At 41.9% G+C, this 18,566-nt stretch overlaps 1 protein-coding gene across 2 annotated transcripts in view; it reads left to right on the top strand.

The window, feature by feature from the left end:
• The window catches only part of LOC149146061 (uncharacterized), a 72,867-nt gene extending 54,510 nt beyond the window's left edge, over positions 1-18,357 (top strand). For both annotated transcript variants that reach the window (XM_089449595.1, XM_089449596.1), the window contains exon 3: positions 17,801-18,357. In XM_089449595.1, coding sequence (XP_089305721.1) covers positions 17,801-18,005 — 205 coding nt within the window. In that variant the 3' untranslated portion in view covers positions 18,006-18,357. The remainder of the gene's footprint in view (positions 1-17,800) is intronic.
• Positions 18,358-18,566: the final 209 nt, after the last annotated feature.

The raw sequence follows: 18,566 nt of genomic DNA, 5'->3' as shown, positions 1-18,566 counted from the left end.
CCGCCTAAAGGTGAGGTAATAACTAGCAAATCTTGTCTTTGCAATTTTAAGCAATTGCAACTTGGAGTAAGTGCCATAGAAGTAGTTTACCCTTGTATGCCCTGTGATGAATTTAATGAGCTGCTTCCCTTTCCTGTAAACCTCAGCAATCCACCCACAATCTTTGTGTTTCACAATATCATGCATCAAAAGGTTCAATGTGTGAACCAGGCACCCAGACCAAAAGATGTGTGGATGAGTACGCTCAATAATTTTTCCTGCTGCCTTACAATTTGCTGCATTATCTGTGATCACTTGAACCACATTATTCGGACCAACATCTTTGATTGATTTCAATAGGAGATCTGCAATGTTTTGTGCAGTTGCACTGATGGAGGAGGAGTCATGACATGCAATAAATACTGCACCACTAGAAGAAACACCAAGAACATTTATCAAATGTTGGTTTCTAATATTTGTCCACCCATCTGATACAATGGATACCCCAGAATCCACCCACTCATGTGTAAAACGTGTCAAAGCTCTTTGAACCTTAGCTTTTTCTCTTTCTAATAACACTGTTCTAGCTTTCTCATAGTTGGGGGCCTTGTATCCTTTTGGGGCTTCATTGATGGCCTTTACCATGTCATGCCAATAGGGAGAGCGAAGCACATTGAATGGTACACCGCAAGCACAAAGAAAACGGACTATCTTTCCATCCACATCATCCCTCCCAGCAACATTAAGGAAATCCCCTATTGTTCTTCTACCTCCAGAGGTTGCAGAAGTACCATGAGGAGATGGGCAACTACCAAATTTAGAGGTTGCACTTGATTCAGAATGAGTTTTTTGTTTCTTGTTTTTTTGTTGTGCAGCCATCTCTATTTGGATGTATTTTCTTCTTTCTTCAGTTGAAATGTTTGGGCAAATTTGTACCCCCACAGAACCCTTTTTTTCATCACTGTCCAGCACCCCACAAAGATGCCTCCTCAGACGGGTATATGAACCCGTATATGGTTTTCCTCCATGACAACCATGAGGGCACACAAATTTGTAAGATCCACCACCCTTTCCCCCATCAAGTTTGGTCACATAGTTCCACAAGGGTGTTGATGTACCTTTCCCATCTTGTGCTTCAGTGTCCCCTTCAAGTTCATCCCCTTCCTCTTCAAACCCTTCCTCCTCATCATACATTGGGTCACTACTATTAGGACCAAGTTCATCCCTTTCCTCTTCCCCTCTATTCCTCACCCTTGCCATCATTAAAACCAAGAGTGGAATGATACATAGAAGCCAAAAGAACACCATCTTGGAATATGGATATAGGTGGTGGACAACCTGTAAATAAAGGAGCAAGTAGAAACAATGGGAAAGAGTAGGAGAGGGAGGAGAAAAATACAATTTTTTTTTCAAAAAAACAAGGGAGTTTGGGGTTTGAACTTACCTCTTTAGCTCTTGTAGATGAAGTCCTCCAAGCTCTTGCTCCAAGCTCCTCCTCCTTCTCCTAGCTCCTCCTTCTTCACTCCTCCAAGCTCTCCTCTCTTCTCCTCTCCTTTCCTCTCTTCTCTTCTCCTCTCCTCTCTTCTCTTCTCCAACTCTCATAAACTCAAAGTGAGAAAATGAGGAATGAATGGGAGCTTTATGCTTTTCATTCCTCACCTAAACTCACCCTAAACTCACCCTAACCCACCCCCTCATGCTAAGTTAAGTTAACTTTTAAAAGAAATTAAAAAAAATTTAAGTTTCATTGGCTGCCCGCGCGGAAATTTCCGGAAGCGCTCCGAAGCGCTCGGGAAGCGTGCGCTTCCGGGCCCGAAGCGTGGCGCTTCCGGATGCCCGAAGCGCCCTCCGAAGCGCGGATCCGGGGCAACGCAACCCAATTTCCAGGAATCGTTTTAAAAAACCGGAATCGCGCTTCATGAAAACCGGAATCGCGCTTCGCCTGGAGGTTCCGGAACGCTTCCGTACGGGACGCGATTCCGGCTTAGGATCCGCGGGGGGGGGGGCGATTCCTGCAACTATGGGTTGAAGGATGTGAGAATTAAAGGCAATATTTTGGATGGTGTGAAGGATCACGTGATCCTTCACATAACAGGAAATGATACAACACATAATATGTGGATGTTCTTTACCAACCTATGCTATTGTAGTAACTAGAACACGAAGATGGTGCTAAGGGAGAAGCTAAACACCATTCACATGAACAAATCTTAGACTGAGACTTCTTATCTCACGAGGATTGAACAGGTTCACGATGAACTATCAACTTTGGGGCAATTCGTGGATGATTTAGAGCTTGTAAAGTAGCTTTGAAGGGTTGTGTGAATCAATGGACCACTTTTGTGGAGGGGATCCTTGCTAGGCAACAACTTCTTGATTGGAATTGGTTGTGGTATGACTTTACCCAGAGGGAGATTTGGGAAAGTTCGATGATTGGTGGGCAGTTGAAGGGTGGAGATGAGGAGAAATTTTCTATTGTTGGGCAAGTGATGAAGGGCAAGGAAAAAGGAAAGCAAAATTAGGGTGGTGGAGAACCTTTTCATGGGAAAAAGGACATGAGTAAAGTTAAATGTTTTGCATATTGCATGTTTGCTCATTATGTCAGAGAGTGAGCCAACAACGAAAAGGCAAAGGGAAAACTTTTAAAGCAACAACAACACAGATGGATGAGCTTTCTGAGAAGTTTGAAAATGAGTTTGTTTTGATCTCTTGCTTTTCTGGCACCATCACTCATGGTGTGTGGTTTGTGGACAATGGAGATCCTCTTCATATGATGGGATTTCAAGACCTCTTTACTAGCTTTGACAAGGGTGGTGGAGAACCTTTGCATGGGAAAAAGGACATGAGTAAAGTTAAATGCTTTGCATATTGCATGTTTGCTCATTATGTCAGAGAGTGAGCCAACATAGAAAAGGCAAAGGGAAAACTTTTATAGCAACAACAAAGCAAATGGATGAGCTTTCTGAGAAGTTTGAAAATGAGTTTGTTTTGATCTCTTGCTTTTCTGGCACCATCACTGATGGTGTGTGGTTTGTGGACAATGGAGATCCTCTTCATATGATGGGATGTCAAGATCTCTTTACCAACTTAGCCAAGGAGCACCAATATCTCCATGTAGAGCATGGAGATAATCGAGATATGTAGTGGAAGGTGTTGGCAACATAGTAACATATAGTTTCAGCAAGACTCAAGGAGTCTGATGGAAGTGAGGGGTGTTAACTTGTATCGACCATGGTGGATAAGGGACTTGAGTTCAACTTCATAGGAGATGAAGTTTTTGTGAGGCCTAGAGGAGCGGGTCCCAGTGTGAGACATGTGATAGGGATGAAGGAGAGCAACATACATCTGTTAAAATGATAGCATGTGAAGGCTCTTGATCAAGGTGGATGTTGGTGGTCACCTGCCTATCCCACATGGACCCCCACAACTGTCTTTTTCAGTTTCCTTAATTGTAGCACAATTTACTATTTTTAGCAGTTTTTTGGGTCTTAAACTTCCGGAGCCGTTTTGAGGCCCTAAACAACGTTTTTTTTGGCAATCTACGCCATCGATTTTTAACTAAAATCGTCTTTTCCATCGTAGTCCTTGAAGAGATCTTTCCAACAGGGTATCATGCGCGTCAAGCGAAGATAATATGACCAAGTCACGACCCCAGGAAGTTGGCTATCCAACTAACCCCAACGGGGCCCATAAACTCTTGGTGTTACATCTCCTCAGGTTAGGGTTCTGGTTGTTTAGGGTTTGCTCTTATTATTCAATAATAAAAAGGCCCTTGAGCCTCATTGTAACGCAGTTAAGATGCATGTAGCCGCCACATCTCTTCTCAGAGATAAGCTACCATCGCCCGAGCTAGTTTATTTCCATTTCTGTTTGTAAGCATATTTCAGTATTTTACATTTAATGAAATGAAGTATTATTTCTGTTGCATCTTTGTATTTATGGTTCTTTGTAATTGGTTGTGTTCCTGTTTCAATTCGGATTAGTGGTATCCGAGCGGTCTGCTTTTTCTTTGTTTTTATTTGCATGTCCCCAACGAAGTCGGGATATAAGGAGTTAGGACTTGAATTGGTCGAATCTTTGCAAGACCAACATCACAAATCCCAACGGCCTCCCATGGTGGATGAAAAGAAAGACGAGGGGGCAGGAGATCTTATCAAAATCTTGCTTGAAGAAGCCCTCGAGCGACAAAGGAATGCGATGATGATAAACTTTGCCTAGATCCTTCCAACAGCTACTCTGGATCGCCACACCCTTTAAGGTACAAGTTAACTTTGCAATCCCCATATTCGAGGGTCAGATAGATGCAGATACCGTAGATAAATGGTTAAATCTGCTAGAAGGTTATTTTTCTGTTCATGATTTTTCCAGCCGGGAAAAGATCACTTTTGCACTTCTCAAAGCAACCCCCCACGTCAAGGACTGGTGGGAAACCTACTGTGAGCAGAAGGATGAAAGTACGAACTCACTGTTTTCAGCCGCACCCACTTGGAACTCGTTCCGGGATGCCATCAAGGAGCAGTACTACCCTGTCGGGAGCTATGAGGATAAATACATAAAGTGGACAACATTGCGACAGGGAAGGGACCAAGATGTGCCGAAGTTTACCAATGTTTTTCATACCCTTCACATGAAGTTGGGTATCAAGGATTCTGAGAAGCATTTGGTTCTCAAGTACCACGGTTGCCTACACAGGTACATGTAGGATGAGATGGAGTTCTTGGACATCTCCTCGCTTAATATAGCATACCAATATGCCGTCAAGGTCGAGCAGAAGTTTAAACAGAAGAAGCAAGACTTTGGATCTATGAATCTAAAGTAAGGGAAAGGCTTCTCCAAACTGCAGAACCAAGGACAAAGCCAAAACGGTGTGACTCAAGACAACTTGTTGAAGCCGCAAGAAAAGAACACCACGAAGTCAAAGGACACAGGAAAGTGGTTTGAGTTCCATAAGAACCCCACTCATAACACCAGTGAGTGTCAGGCCAAGCAGTGATTGGTGACCGAGTTGAAGGCTTTATAATTAGATGCATGTTCTGACCTTGAGTCAGAACCCAACAAGAGGAATGGCAAAGGGAAGCAGATCATTTATGCGGAGCCCAGCGGCATTGTTGCCATCGCCAAGATCTAGAAGAATGAGCCCGAAGACCCAGAGGAGGGGGAGCGTCTTTTCCACTCACAAATGTGGGTGAAGGGTTCGCCGCTGCAATTCATTGTCGACAATGGCAGCCAAAAGAACCTCATTTCAGCAGAGGTTGTGAAGCGGCTGGGTCTACTAACCATACCACACGCGCAAACATACAGCATCGGGTGGCTTCACCAAGGACGAGATCTCTGAGTCCGCCAGTAGTGTCGCCTTCCCTACAACATCAAGCCCTTCACAGATGAGGTATTGTGTGATGTTGCACCTCTTGATGTTTGTGATGTATTATTAGGCCAACCATACTTGTAGAAGCGACATGCTGTGTATGAGTTAAGGCGTCGTGTTGTTATTATTTCTTTGGGTAATTCATTATACATGATATCGGAGGTAGCCCCACCTACCGCCATCTCTTTGATCTCTGCTAAGAAATGCAGTAATATCATCTCCCAGACTAGGAAATTTATTTTCTTTCTGGTTCACTCTCAAAGTAAGGGGAATATCGTAGCCACATCCATGGCCCCCAGGAAGGGTTCCTCCACATAGCAGAAGCAAGTGGATACAGTTGTGGAAGAACACAAGGACATCTTCTTGTCACACACAGGAGTACCATTGCACTGCCAAGTCAAGCATTTGTTCGGTCTGATTGCCATAACACCTCTACCCAATAGGCTGATATATCGCCACTCCATTATGGAAAATGCCAAGTACAAGCAGTGACATGATCAACATCGGGTGCCACACAAGTTTCAAGTGGGCGACAAAGTCTGGTTGCATCTGCAGAAAGAACGCCTAACAAGAGCCCATCAAAAGCTCAGGAAAATGCTTTGGAGCACAATATTCTCCCATTCCTTGGCTTGCATTGAGTGTTCAATGTGGACCGCCCTCGAGCATGCTTCCCACCATTATTGGACACATCAGAAATTGCAAAACAACTCACTAGGGACCAAGTTCAGCAGAAGTTTCCCCATCTCATGGAGGCACCCAACACAATGGGGACCATTGCTTCTTAAGGGGGGAGGAATGATCCAGGTGGATGTTGGTGGTCACCTGCCTATCCCACATGGACCCCCACAACTGTCTCTTTCAGTTTTCAGTTTCCTTAATTGTAGCACAGTTTACTGCTTTTAGCAGTTTTTCAGGTCCTAAACTTCCGGAGCCGTTTTGAGGCCCTAAATGATGTTTTTTTGGCAATCTACCGCCATCGATTTTAAAACAAAATCGTCTTTTCCATTGTAGTCCTTGAAGAGATCTTTCCAATGGGGTATCATGCGCATCAAGCAGAGATAATATGACCAAGTCACGACCCTGAGAAGTTGGCTATCCAACTAACCCTAATGAGGCCCATAAACTCTTGGTGTTACATTTCCTCGGGTTAAGGTTCTAGTTGTTTAGGGTTTGCTCTTATTGTTCAATAATAAAAGGGCCCTTGAGCCTCATTGTAATGCAGTTCAGAGGCATGTAGCCGCCACATCTCTTCTCAGAGATAAGCTACCATCGCCTGAGCTAGTTTATTTCCATTTCTGTTTGTAAGCATATTTCAGTATTTTACATTAATGAAATGAAGTATTATTTCTGTTGCATCTCTGTATTTATGGTTATCTCTATAATTGGTTGCTTTCCTGTTTAAATCCGAATCAGTGGTATCCGAGCGGTCTGCTTTTTCTCTGTTTGTCTTTGCATATCCCCAACAAGGTTAGGATATAAGGAGCTAGGACTTGAACTAGTCGAATCTTTGCAAGACCAACCTCGCAAATCCCGACGGCCTCCCATGGCAGATGTAAAGAAAGACAAGGGGGCAGGAGATCCTATCAAAATCTTGCTTGAAGAAGACCTCGAGCGACAATGGAACGCGATGATGGAAAAAATTGCCCAGATCCTTTAGCGGCTACCCAGGGGCGGCGCATCTGCTTCCAACAGCTACTCTGGAAGCGGTTAGGTCCCTATACTACTAGTGTAACCCCTTATTGTTATTAGTGCAACCCCCTTATTATATTTTTGTGCCCATATAGTCCCCATATTATTATTATTGTTATTAGTCGGTTTCAGATCCTAAGGTTCAAATAGGGACACGTGGCATTTCGTACAATTTCGCATTACTGAACCATTCTATAATCAGGTCATCCTGGGAGATTTGACATAACTCTTCCTTGGAGAATCCAATCTTGATCAGAGTTGTGGGGTTAGAAAGAGGACTCAGAGGGTTACTGCAGGGAGCAATTTCAGACCTTGGACATAAGAAATTACAGAGATACAGCAGATTCAAGATCGAGCTCCTAAAATCAAGAAAAAACAATATGAGGAAGTTTGATGGCAAGGATCCGCTAAATTGGATATTACAGATGGAGAAATATTTTGATCTACATGGTGTACAACTGTTACAAAAGGTACATATTGCATCTTTATATTTAGAACTGAATCAATTTTTATGGTATAAAGGGCTTTGCTCTCGTAAACCACTTGTCACTTGGTCAATTTTCATGGAAGAATTGATGGCACATTATGAGGATACAAAGAGTAACACCTTCTTTAGCCAATTGATAAATCTCAAACAAAAGGGTTCAATGGCAGAGCACATTGAGGACTTCGAAAATTGAATATAAGGGTAAATGACATCCCAGAGAAGCAAAGGATTGATGTCTTCATAGGGACTTTAAAGGATAACATTCAACATGAGGTTGCTCTTTGGGAACCTGATTCATTGGAGAAGGCATTTAGGTGGGCAAGAAAAATTGAACGCAGAATTATGGAAACAAGGAATCCTACCACTCACAACTATAAATATGGAAGTGTTTTTGCTCCTAGCCTTCCACAACTTACAAGGTTTACACGACAACATTTGGAAGAAAAAAGAGAAAAAGGGCTTTGTTATAGTTGTGATAGCAAATACACTAAAGGTCACAAGTGTGCTAAGTAGAAATTATTTTACATAGATTGTGAAGAGGAGGAAGAAAATGATCAAGAAACATCAAAAGAAGAGGATATACACCAGGAACCAACCCCAGAGAAAGAAGAAATGAATCCGAACATATCTTGTAAAGCATTGGTAAGAATTACCACTCCTCAAACACTCAAGATAGAAGGACATATCAAGAAGAAAATGGTTCAAGAAGCGAAAGATCACATCGAGCATCAAGAAATGAATCCGAAAATATTTTGTAATGCTTTGGCTGGAATTACCATTCCTCAAACTCTCAAGATAGAAGGACATGCCAAGAAGAAAAATGTTCAAGAAGTAAAAGATCACATCGAGCATCAAGAAATGAATCCGACCATATCTTGTAATGCAGTGGCAGAAATTACCACTCCTCAAACTCTCAAGATAGAAGGGCATATCAAGAAGAAAAAAGTTCAAGCAGTGAAAGATCACATCAAGCATCAACAACAAGTTCTCCAAATTTTAAAAGATAACACCACTTTGGTGCAGAATCGAATGAAACAAGAAGCAAATCAACATCGCAGTGGAAGAAGTTTTGATGTAGGCGATTGGGTATTTTTATGGCTACATCTATACAAACAAATGTCCCCCAAGCAATCTATTTATGGGAAGGAAATTTTGGCAATACTATATGCACTTAAGAAATGGTGACCTTACCTAATGGGAAGACACTTCAAGGTAAAAATGGGTCATGATAGTCTTGAATACTTTTTAGAACAACGATTATTTTCAGAAGAACAAAAACGATGGGTCACAAATATGTTGGGTTATGACTTTGAAATCATCTACAAGAAGGGAAGCAAAATGTTGTTGCAGATGCACTCTCAAGAAAGAATGAGGATGTGGAAGTATTGTTTTGTGCTATTTCTGTTATCTAACCAGATTGGATAAATGAAGCAAGGGATGAATGGAACAATGACAAAGAAGTGTGGCCACTCATTCAAAAGTTGCATAATATCCCAGTTCAAATAATATTGCGAGAACTTGACGAGGAAGGAAAAATCATATTGGAACCTGAAGCCGTCACAGAAACAAGAAATTGACAGCTACAAAATCAATCAATTTCAGAGTATCTCATCAAGTGGAAGAACTTATCTGCTGAAAATTCCACATGGGAGGATAAAAATATTATATGGAATCATTCAGAACTACTCAAGCGTTGAGGACAACACTTTTTGAAGGAGAGGGGCATGTTAGGTCCCTGTACTAGTGTAACCCCTTATTGTTATTAGCGCAACCCCCTTATTATATTGTTGTGCCCATGTAGTCCCCATATTGTTATTATTGTGTCCCATAGAAGCCCACTATTGTTATTTTTATGCCCTTACATTATTATTGTTATGTCGGCTCTGATTATATTATGACCCCTTAGACTCCTATATATAGAAAGGAGGTCTTGTGATTTGTATCATCCAAGAATTGTTCATTTGTGTAATGTAAAGGAGGTTGCCCCCTCGAAGAGGCTTATTTTGAAGGCATTGATCACTCTTTTCTATTTGTGAGCTAGTTTCATAATAGAAACGCCACAACCTTTAAGGTACAAGATAATTTTGAAATCCCCATATTTGAGGGTTAGATAGACGCAGATGCCGTAGATAAATGGTTAAATCTGCTGGAAGGTTATTTTTCTATTCATGATTTTTCCAGCTGGGAAAAGATCACTTTTGCACTTCTCAAAGCAGCCCTCCACGTCAAGAATTGGTGGGAAACCTACTGTGAGCAGAAGGATGAAAGTACGAACTCACTGTTTTCAACCGCACCCACTTGGAACTCGTTCCGGGATGCCATCAAGGAGCAGTACTACCTTGTCGGGAGCTATGAGGATAAATACATAAAGTGGACAACGCTGTGACAGGGAAGGGACCAAGATGTGCCAGAGTTTACCAATGTTTTTCATACCCTTCGCACGAAGTTGGGTATCAAGGATTCTGAGAAGCATTTGGTTCTCAAGTACCGTGGCTACCTACACAGGTACATCCAGGACGAGATGGAGTTCCTGGACATCTCCTCGCTTGGCACGGTATACTGATATGTTGTCAAGATTGAGCAGAAGTTTAAACATAAGAAGTGAGACTTTGGATCTGCAAATCCGAAGCAAGGAAAAGGCTTCCCCAAACTGCAAAACCAAGGACAAAGCCAAGACAGTGTGACCCAAGACAACCCGTCGAAGCCACAAGAAAAGAACAACACCACGAAGTCAAAGAAGGACACAGGAAAGTGGTGTGAATTCTATAAGAGCCCCACTCATAACACAAGTGAGTGTTGGGCCAAGCAGTCGTTGGTGGCCGAGTTGAAGGCTTCATAATTAGATGCATGTTTTGACCCTGAGTTAGAACTCGACAAGAGGAATGACAAAGGGAAGCAGATCATTGATGCGGAGCCTAGCGCCACTGTTGCCACCGCCAAGATCCAGAAGAATGAGCCCGAAGATCTAGAGGAGGGGGAGCATCTTTTCCACTCACAAATGTGGGTGAAGGGTTTGCCACTGCAATTCATTGTTGACAGTGGCAGCCAAAAGAACCTCATTTCAGCAGAGGTCGTGAAGTGGCTGGGCCTACTGACCATACCACACCCGCAACCATACAACATCGGGTGGCTTCACCAAGGACGAGATCTCCGAGTCCGCTAGCAGTGCCGCCTTCCCTACAGCATCAAGCCCTTCACAGATGAGGTATTGTGTGATGTTGCACCTCTTGATGTTTGTGATATATTATTAGGCCAACCATACTTGTGGAAGCGACATGCTATGTATGAGTCAAGGCCTCGTGCTGCTATTATTTCTTTGGGTAATTCATTATACAAGATACCGGAGGTAGCCCCATCTACCGCCACCTCTTTGATCTCTGCTAAGAAATGCAGTAAGATCATCTCCGAGACTAGGAAATTTATTTTCTTTCTGGTTTGCTCTCAAAGTAAGGCGAATATCGTAGCTACATCCATGGCCCCCGGGAAGGGTTCCTCCACGCAGCAGAAGCAGGTGGATACGATTATGGAAGAACACAGGGACATCTTCTCGTCACCCACAGGGGTACCATTGCACTGTCAAGTCAAGCATTTGTTCGATCTGACTCCCAGAGCACCTCTACCCAACAGGATGATATATCGCACTCTATTATGGAAAATGCCAAGTACAAGCGTCGACATGATCAACATCGGGTGCCACACATGTTTCAAGTGGGCGACAAAGTTTGGTTGCATCTGCAGAAAGAATGCGTTATAAAAGCCCATCAAAAGCTCAGACCACTCCGATATGGTCCTTACACCATTACCAAGGCTGTGGGAAACAATGCTTTGGAGCACAACATTCTCCCATTCTTTGGCTTGCACCGAGTGTTCAATGTGGACTGCCCTCGAGCATGATTCCCACCATTACTAGACATATCAGAGATTGTAGAACAACTCACCAGGGACCAAGTTCAGCAGAATTTTCCCCATCTCATGGAGGCACTCAACGCAATGGGGACCATTGCTTCCTAAGGGGGGAGGAATGATCCAGGTGGATGTTGGTGGTCACCCGCCTATCCCACATGGACCCCCACAACTGTCTCTTTCAGTTTCCTTAATTGTAGCACAATTTACTATTTTTAGCAGTTTTTCGGGTCCTAAACTTCCGGAGCCGTTTTGAGGCCCTAAACAACTTTTTTTGTCAATCTACCACCATCGATTTTTTAATAAAATTGTCTTTTGCATTGTAGTCCTCGAAGAGATCTTTCCAATTGGGTATCATGCGCGTCAAGCAGAGATAATATGACCAAGTCATGATCGCGGGAAGTTGGTTATCTCACTAACTCCAACGGGGCCCATAAACTGTTGGTGTTACGTCTCCTCGGGTTAGGGTTCTGGTTGTTTAGGGTTTGCTCTTATTGTTCAATAATAAAATGGCCCTTGAGCCTCATTGTAACGCAGTTCAAAGGCATGTAGCTGCCACATCTCTTCTCAGAGATAAGCTACCATCGCCCAAGCTAGTTTATTTCAATTTCTGTTTGTAAGCATTTTTCAGTGTTTTATGATAATGAAATGAAGTATTATTTCTGCTGCATCTCTGTATTTATGGTTATCTCTGTAATTGGTTGCATTCCTATTTAAATCCGGATCAACTCTGGTGCATGATAGTGACAACCAAAGTGAGCTTTGGCACAGGAGGATGGGACATCTACACTATAGGGCTTTACCAATGTTGCATGATATTTTTGGAGATTAGGGTGGAGTAGAGGGTGTGTGTTATGGATGTGCGTTTGGCAAGCATGCCAAGGCAACTTTTCCTCACAATGAGACTAGGTCTAAGGGAGTATTGGACTTGGTGCAGGTCTAAGGGAGTATTGGACTTGGTGCATTCGGTTGTATGTGGTCCTATGTTAGTGGTGTTGATCACAGGGTTTAGTTACTTTGTGACATTCATAAATGACTATTCCAGGACATGGATCTACTTCTTGAAGACCGAGGATGAGGTCGTTGGTTGGTTCCAAGAGTTTAAAGCTTTCGTGGAGAACTAGACTGGGAAGAAGATCAAGGTGCGAGATCAGACAACAGGGGTGAGTATACCTCCAACGAGTTGAAGGGTTTTTGTAGGGAGGCAGGAATCAAGAGAGACCTCATAGTGCCTTACAACCCTTAACATAATAGGGTTTTAGAGAGGAAGAACAAGACCATAGTTGGAGCAGCGAAAGCAATGATCTATGATTAGGACTTGCGTATGTTCTTTTGGGCGGATGCCTGCAATACAATTGTATACCTACAAAACAAGAGTACTCACAGGGCGGTGGAGGACAAGACTCTTGAGGAGGCTTTTACAGGAGTGAGATTGGAGGTGAGCCACCTTTTTGTATTTGGTAATCTAGTTTTTTTCCATATTCTATTAGGGAAGAGGACTAAGCTAGAGCCCTCTTCTGAGAGGGATCTGTGTGGGCTACAATGACGTTTCTAAGTTTTACAGGGTCCACATTCCAGCATAGAGGAAAGTCATCATCAATAGGGATATGATATTCGAGGAGGGTAGTAGGACCTTTAGGAGGTTGCATGATACTGGGCTGGTGGTGGTAGGGGAGAAGGAGCGAGAGGCTTTGAAGGTTTAGGAGGGACCAACAACACTAGCTGTAGGGACAAAGCCTTCAATTTAGGAGCAACGAGATGTTCCTTCTAGCTCTACCGGAAGGAGGTTGAGATGGGTCATGCAGACTTTGAGAGATGTAGAGGAGGATGTGGAGGCTCCTAGCAGGATGTTTAGGTAGAGTAGACCACCAACTAGACTTTCTAGCTACATGGCCTTGAGGTGCAACATTAGTGATTTCGAGCCTTCTACTTTTGAGGAGGTAGTAGATCAGTAGGGCTAGAGGGATGCCATGGTGGAGTATAGTTCCATCATGAGGAGCGATGTGTGGGATATAGTGCCAAGGCCTGAGGGGAAGTCAATGGTCACTTCTCGATGCATCTATAAGATCAAGCATGCAACAAATAGCAACGTCAAGAAGTATAAGGCAAGGTTCATAGTGAGAGGATTCTCCCAGGAGGGAGTGGACTATGAGGAGACCTTTGCATTTGTTGCCAAATATGCATCTATCAGAGTGGTCATATCTATTGCTTCAGAGATGGGGTGGAGGATACATTAGATGGATGTGAAGATTTCCTTCCTCAATGGGGTGATTGAGGAAGAGGTGTATGTTGAGTAGCCTCAAGGATTTGAGGTGCATGGGAGGGAGTCCCATGTATGCAGATTGAAGAAGGCCCTTTATGCACTTAAGCAGTCACCGTGCGCATGGTACTCCATAATCTATGGGTACCTTTGTGGATTGGGCTTCACTAAGAGTGGGGCAAACTCAAACTTTATACTATGTACTTGTTGAGGATGAGTTGCTCATCTTGGTCCTCTATGTTGACAATCGCTTCTTGACGGGGTCTGAGAGGCTCACTGGGATGCACAAGGAGGACCTTACTTTGGAGTTCGAGATGAAGGATATTGGGTTCATGCACTACTTTTTGGGATTGGAGGTGTGGCAGTAGCCAAGAGGGATTTTCCTTGGGGTAGGGCAAGTATGTAGTTGAGATTTTGAGCAAATTCATTATGGAGGATTACCAACCGATGTTTGCACCCATGATCACCAACTTGAGGACGATTGATGCTTCCGAGAGTGAGTTGGTGGATCCCACTTTGTATAGGAAGCTTATTGGGTCCTTGATGTATTTGGTCAATACCATGCCATATTTATGTGTTGTAGTGAACGCACTTATCCAGTTTATGGTGGAGCCGAGGTAGGTTCATTAGGTGGAAGCGAAGCAATGTTTTGAGGTACCTTCGTGGTACAATGGATTTTGGGCTGAAGCATGTTAGAATTTGCAGAGTATAGTTGCAGGGGTATACAGATTCTGATTGGCCAGTGAGTAGTAGATTTCGGGTGTTGTTTTAGCGCGGGGTTTGCAATGATCTCGTGGTTTAGTAGGAAGCAACATTTTGTGGCACTTAGCTCAGTAGAGGCCATCTAGCTTCGCATGATGCTCACATGTTTATTTGATCTTGAGATGGGACCTATAGTGACACACTGTGATAACCGAAGTTGCATCAAACTTTTGGAAAATCCAATGTTTCATGATAAGTCCAAGCACATAGAGATCAGGCATCACTTCATCAAAGACATGGTCTAGAGAGGTGCTGTAAGATTGCAATACATACCTACAGGGGAGCAGGTTGTAAATATTCTCACCAAGCCTCTAGCGAAGGGGAAGTTCGTGTTTTACAGGGAGAATCACTCAACTTAATCACTTAGCCAGGTTAGGGATGAGGATCAAGTTAAGATATTCATGGAGATATTGTTGGAAATAGTTGTGGAGATAGTTGAACATGTGTAATTATGACATGTTTGTTATGGTCACCTAAAGCTATATAAAAGGATCAATCGTACAATAGAAACACATAGGAATTGATTGATTGAATAAATTTCCCATCTAGGGGTTTCTTGAGTGTAAATTCCTAGTGCCCTCTGCTTGATGTATGTTTGATTATATTGAATGTTGAGTTGTAAACCTGACAACATTGAATGGGTACGGGATTTTGTTTGTACTAGAAAGCATTTTTTAATTTACTTCCTATTATCACCTTGTGATAAAAATGCATGCCATTGTGCAAATTCCAATATCTGAAAGCTATTCGAAGATTTAATTAGCATTTTCTTTATTGGTTTATGAGATAATAAAAGTGTAGTGTTTCTATAGGAATTCCTAGAAGCTAAATCTTTTAATGCGAAATAGAACTTTCACCTCTTTGACTATAAATTTCCTATATTTTCACCATATGAATTTTCATCAATAGGGCTGTTATGAAATAGAGTTTAAACAAATGGAAATAATTCACTTTCTAACAGCCCAATCGTCTAGGCAACTGAAGGAGAAAAGAAACTAAACTATCTTGATAAATCTCAGCCCTCTAGGGCAACTTATCCCACATAGACCAGATCTGAAAATTCACATTTACAGTTATAACAGCAATAAACGTCTGTATTTCTGCAGCAAAACAGCCCTTAAATTCCTGAATTTTACTTATCTCAATCATCAAGACAGATATAGTTATAAATAAAAATATATGAACATATATGGCTGATAATCAAATATGGAAATTGCACATGTTTTGGACAGGCCGAAAGCTTCATTAATATGCTAAAGCTGAAGTACATGTGCATGCCATAGCTTTATGTCAAAGATAGTAGAAGTCCACTGGCTCTCCAAACCCTAGCTAGGGAAAACAAGAAAACGCTAGCTCAACAAGGGAGTTACAACATGCGTGACACTCTAAGTCCTCCAAGTTAAGATGTCCTCTTCTTTTTGTTCTTGTCAACAATTATACTCTAGGGCTTTATCACAAAACTTCAATCTCAAACCTCCATTGGATAAACCCTAACTTTAGATCTCCAAGATGCTCCAAGATACTTCAAAAAGGCCAAGAAACCCTAGCAACATAGAGAGAGAGAGAGAGAGATCAACTACAGGTGAAACGACGAGAGAGAAGACTTGTGCACACTCTTCCCCAGGTCACTTCTCAACTCTAGAGTGAATACAAGATAGGTGTATGTAATAATGGATGAGAATGATCATCCCCAATGTCTATTCCATAAGAGTAAACTCTAGTTACAAGAGCAAACTTCAAACTAGCATGTCCTCTTTCCCTTCTATAGGTTCTCGTAGTGTTTCCTTAGGAACTCATAAACCCTTGCAAATCACTCTTAGAAGACAATTACAACGAGAAGAGTATAAAGATGATGATGAATGAGAAGAACTCTCTTCTTCCTCTCTATATATGAGAGGTAAGGGAGGCCAATAATACAATGTGGGAATAGGCCTTTACAAGCAACCTACAACGAGCACTTGTTGGCCAAAGAAAGTGCAGTGCTCCACTTCAAAGTACATGTCTCCATACTCCAAGGTGATGTACATAATAAGGGCTCCAAGATGACGTAGTTATGCAAGGTATGCCTATATCTCTCCATCACAGGCCTCTAAAGACTCCATTGATGCCCCTAAGCCTTTGCACTCTATTGCGTAAGGCACCCCTTCAATAACACTGTTGTAGCCCAAGCATCCCTGTGAGAACTCCAAGCTTCCAAACAAGAATTCAAGTTATCCCATGTTATCTATGGCTTCATGACCTCCTCCAAGATGCGTGACACTCCTCTCAATTAGGGCATTGTCCAAGCAAGCAAACTCTTCATGTGGCCATAATGAAGAGCGTCCACCAAACTGTCAAGAGAACTCCAGTGCCTGAGAGAAGAATACCAATCCAACACCTAATCGAGGTCATATAATCACTAAGAAAGCTATCTCCACTGTGCAAATCTGTCATGGACCATCTTCAATGTATCAATCCATCTCAGATCAGCTAGGGGCTGAACATACACCATGCACCCCAAAGTTCATGAATCACCCCAAACATGGTGTAAACAATCTCAGAGTAACCCCAAAAGCTAACACTTTCTATTAATTTATGTTGACACAGTACTTACACAATCACAAAGGTAGGTCTAAAACTGTGGAAAAACGGGATCAGGCATTCTTTGAAAGGAATGTATAGACACTGAAAACTTGCAGTTGAAGTAAGCCTTCTTCGCAAAAGCAACATGACATGCTGTTTGTACTAGAAACGATATTTTCTTTCAACAAGATGCTTCTATTATCACTGTCCAACAAACATGCCTTTCCTCAATCTCTGAACATTACAATGAAGTGGAGCCAGCTTACAACATTTCAGAAAGATCCCTTCGCTGAGAAGACATGGCTCGGTTATCTACTCCACCAAAATTTCCCAGGACTTGCACTTGGCCCCAACCACATGAAATGGGCATGGGTGAGAGTCACGAGGGATGAAACGTGTCTGCTAGGGATTTAAATTTTGAATCTTAGCGGGGGGCATAAAACACTCGTGCTTTACCAACCTGCCATGACCATGTTGATCAAAACTAGTTTCTATATGCTTTGAAACAAGCTCCCAGTCTTCAAAAATACTATAAACTGAAATTAAATATAGTAAAAAAGAAAAGAAGTTTCCCGACTATATGTAGGATTTAGAAAATCCAGATTTCAAAGTAACATGGAAGCATATATATTAATTCATGTTATTACATGTTCTCAGATTGTTAGATGCTGCTCATTCAGGACTAGTTTTGATCATGTCTGAAAAGAGAACGATAAACTATAGAAACTCTGATTTTTTTGTTCTTGAATGAGATTAATGGTGCTATAATTTGACAACATGATATCTTTTGCAGGGTAGAAGACAAGAAAGTTAATGCCCAAGCCAAGGCTGCCTCTGCTTCTCTGAGCATCGGAAATTCAATGGTTGCCATGCCCCAAGTGTCTTCAAGTGATGATTCCAAACAACAAATAGTGGAGTCATTGCTTTCTGAAATGCATGATCTTTCATTCATGCTTGCAGATCATCTTGTTATACCCGACAGAAGTAGAAGTCAGTGATTTAAGGGTCAATACAATTTGTAGTGATCTCCATTCTTAAATATTTTTTCCTTTATTTATTTACATGGTTTGTTCGAGTTGAAGATTAGATGATACTGAAACCTGTCAATGGTCGAAATCTTTCATTCATGCTCGCAGATCATCTTGTTATACCTGAAGGAAGTAGAAGTCAGTGATTAACGGTCATCGATACAATTTGTAGTGATGTCTGTTCGAAAATATTTTCTTCTTTATTTATTTACATGGTTAGTTTGAGTTGAAGATCAGATGATACTGTAACCTGTTAATTGTCGAATAGCCTTAAGCACAGTTCAACTTAAAATTTGTAAACAAAATAGGTGGTTCCACCATATTCTCAGGTGTGATGTACTCTTATAAGCTGGCTTTAAATTTGGTTAAATTTATTGTATGATCTTTAAACACCACAATGTTATGCACTGAGAGGTGCTTTACAACCCTAGTATGGGAGAGATGTAGTTGTTGCTAAATAAAGAATTAAATAAATAAATAATAACAAAACATAATGTTGGCTCAATTAAAAAATAAAAAGTAATAAAAATA

Source organism: Pinus tabuliformis, chromosome X (assembly GCF_031772625.1).
Source record: "Pinus tabuliformis cultivar Carrire ecotype Pingquan chromosome X, CPIR1, whole genome shotgun sequence".
Taxonomy (NCBI): domain Eukaryota; kingdom Viridiplantae; phylum Streptophyta; class Pinopsida; order Pinales; family Pinaceae; genus Pinus; species Pinus tabuliformis.
The sequence above is the reverse complement of the archived record's forward strand: the minus strand, read 5'-3'. Positions and strand labels throughout refer to the sequence as shown.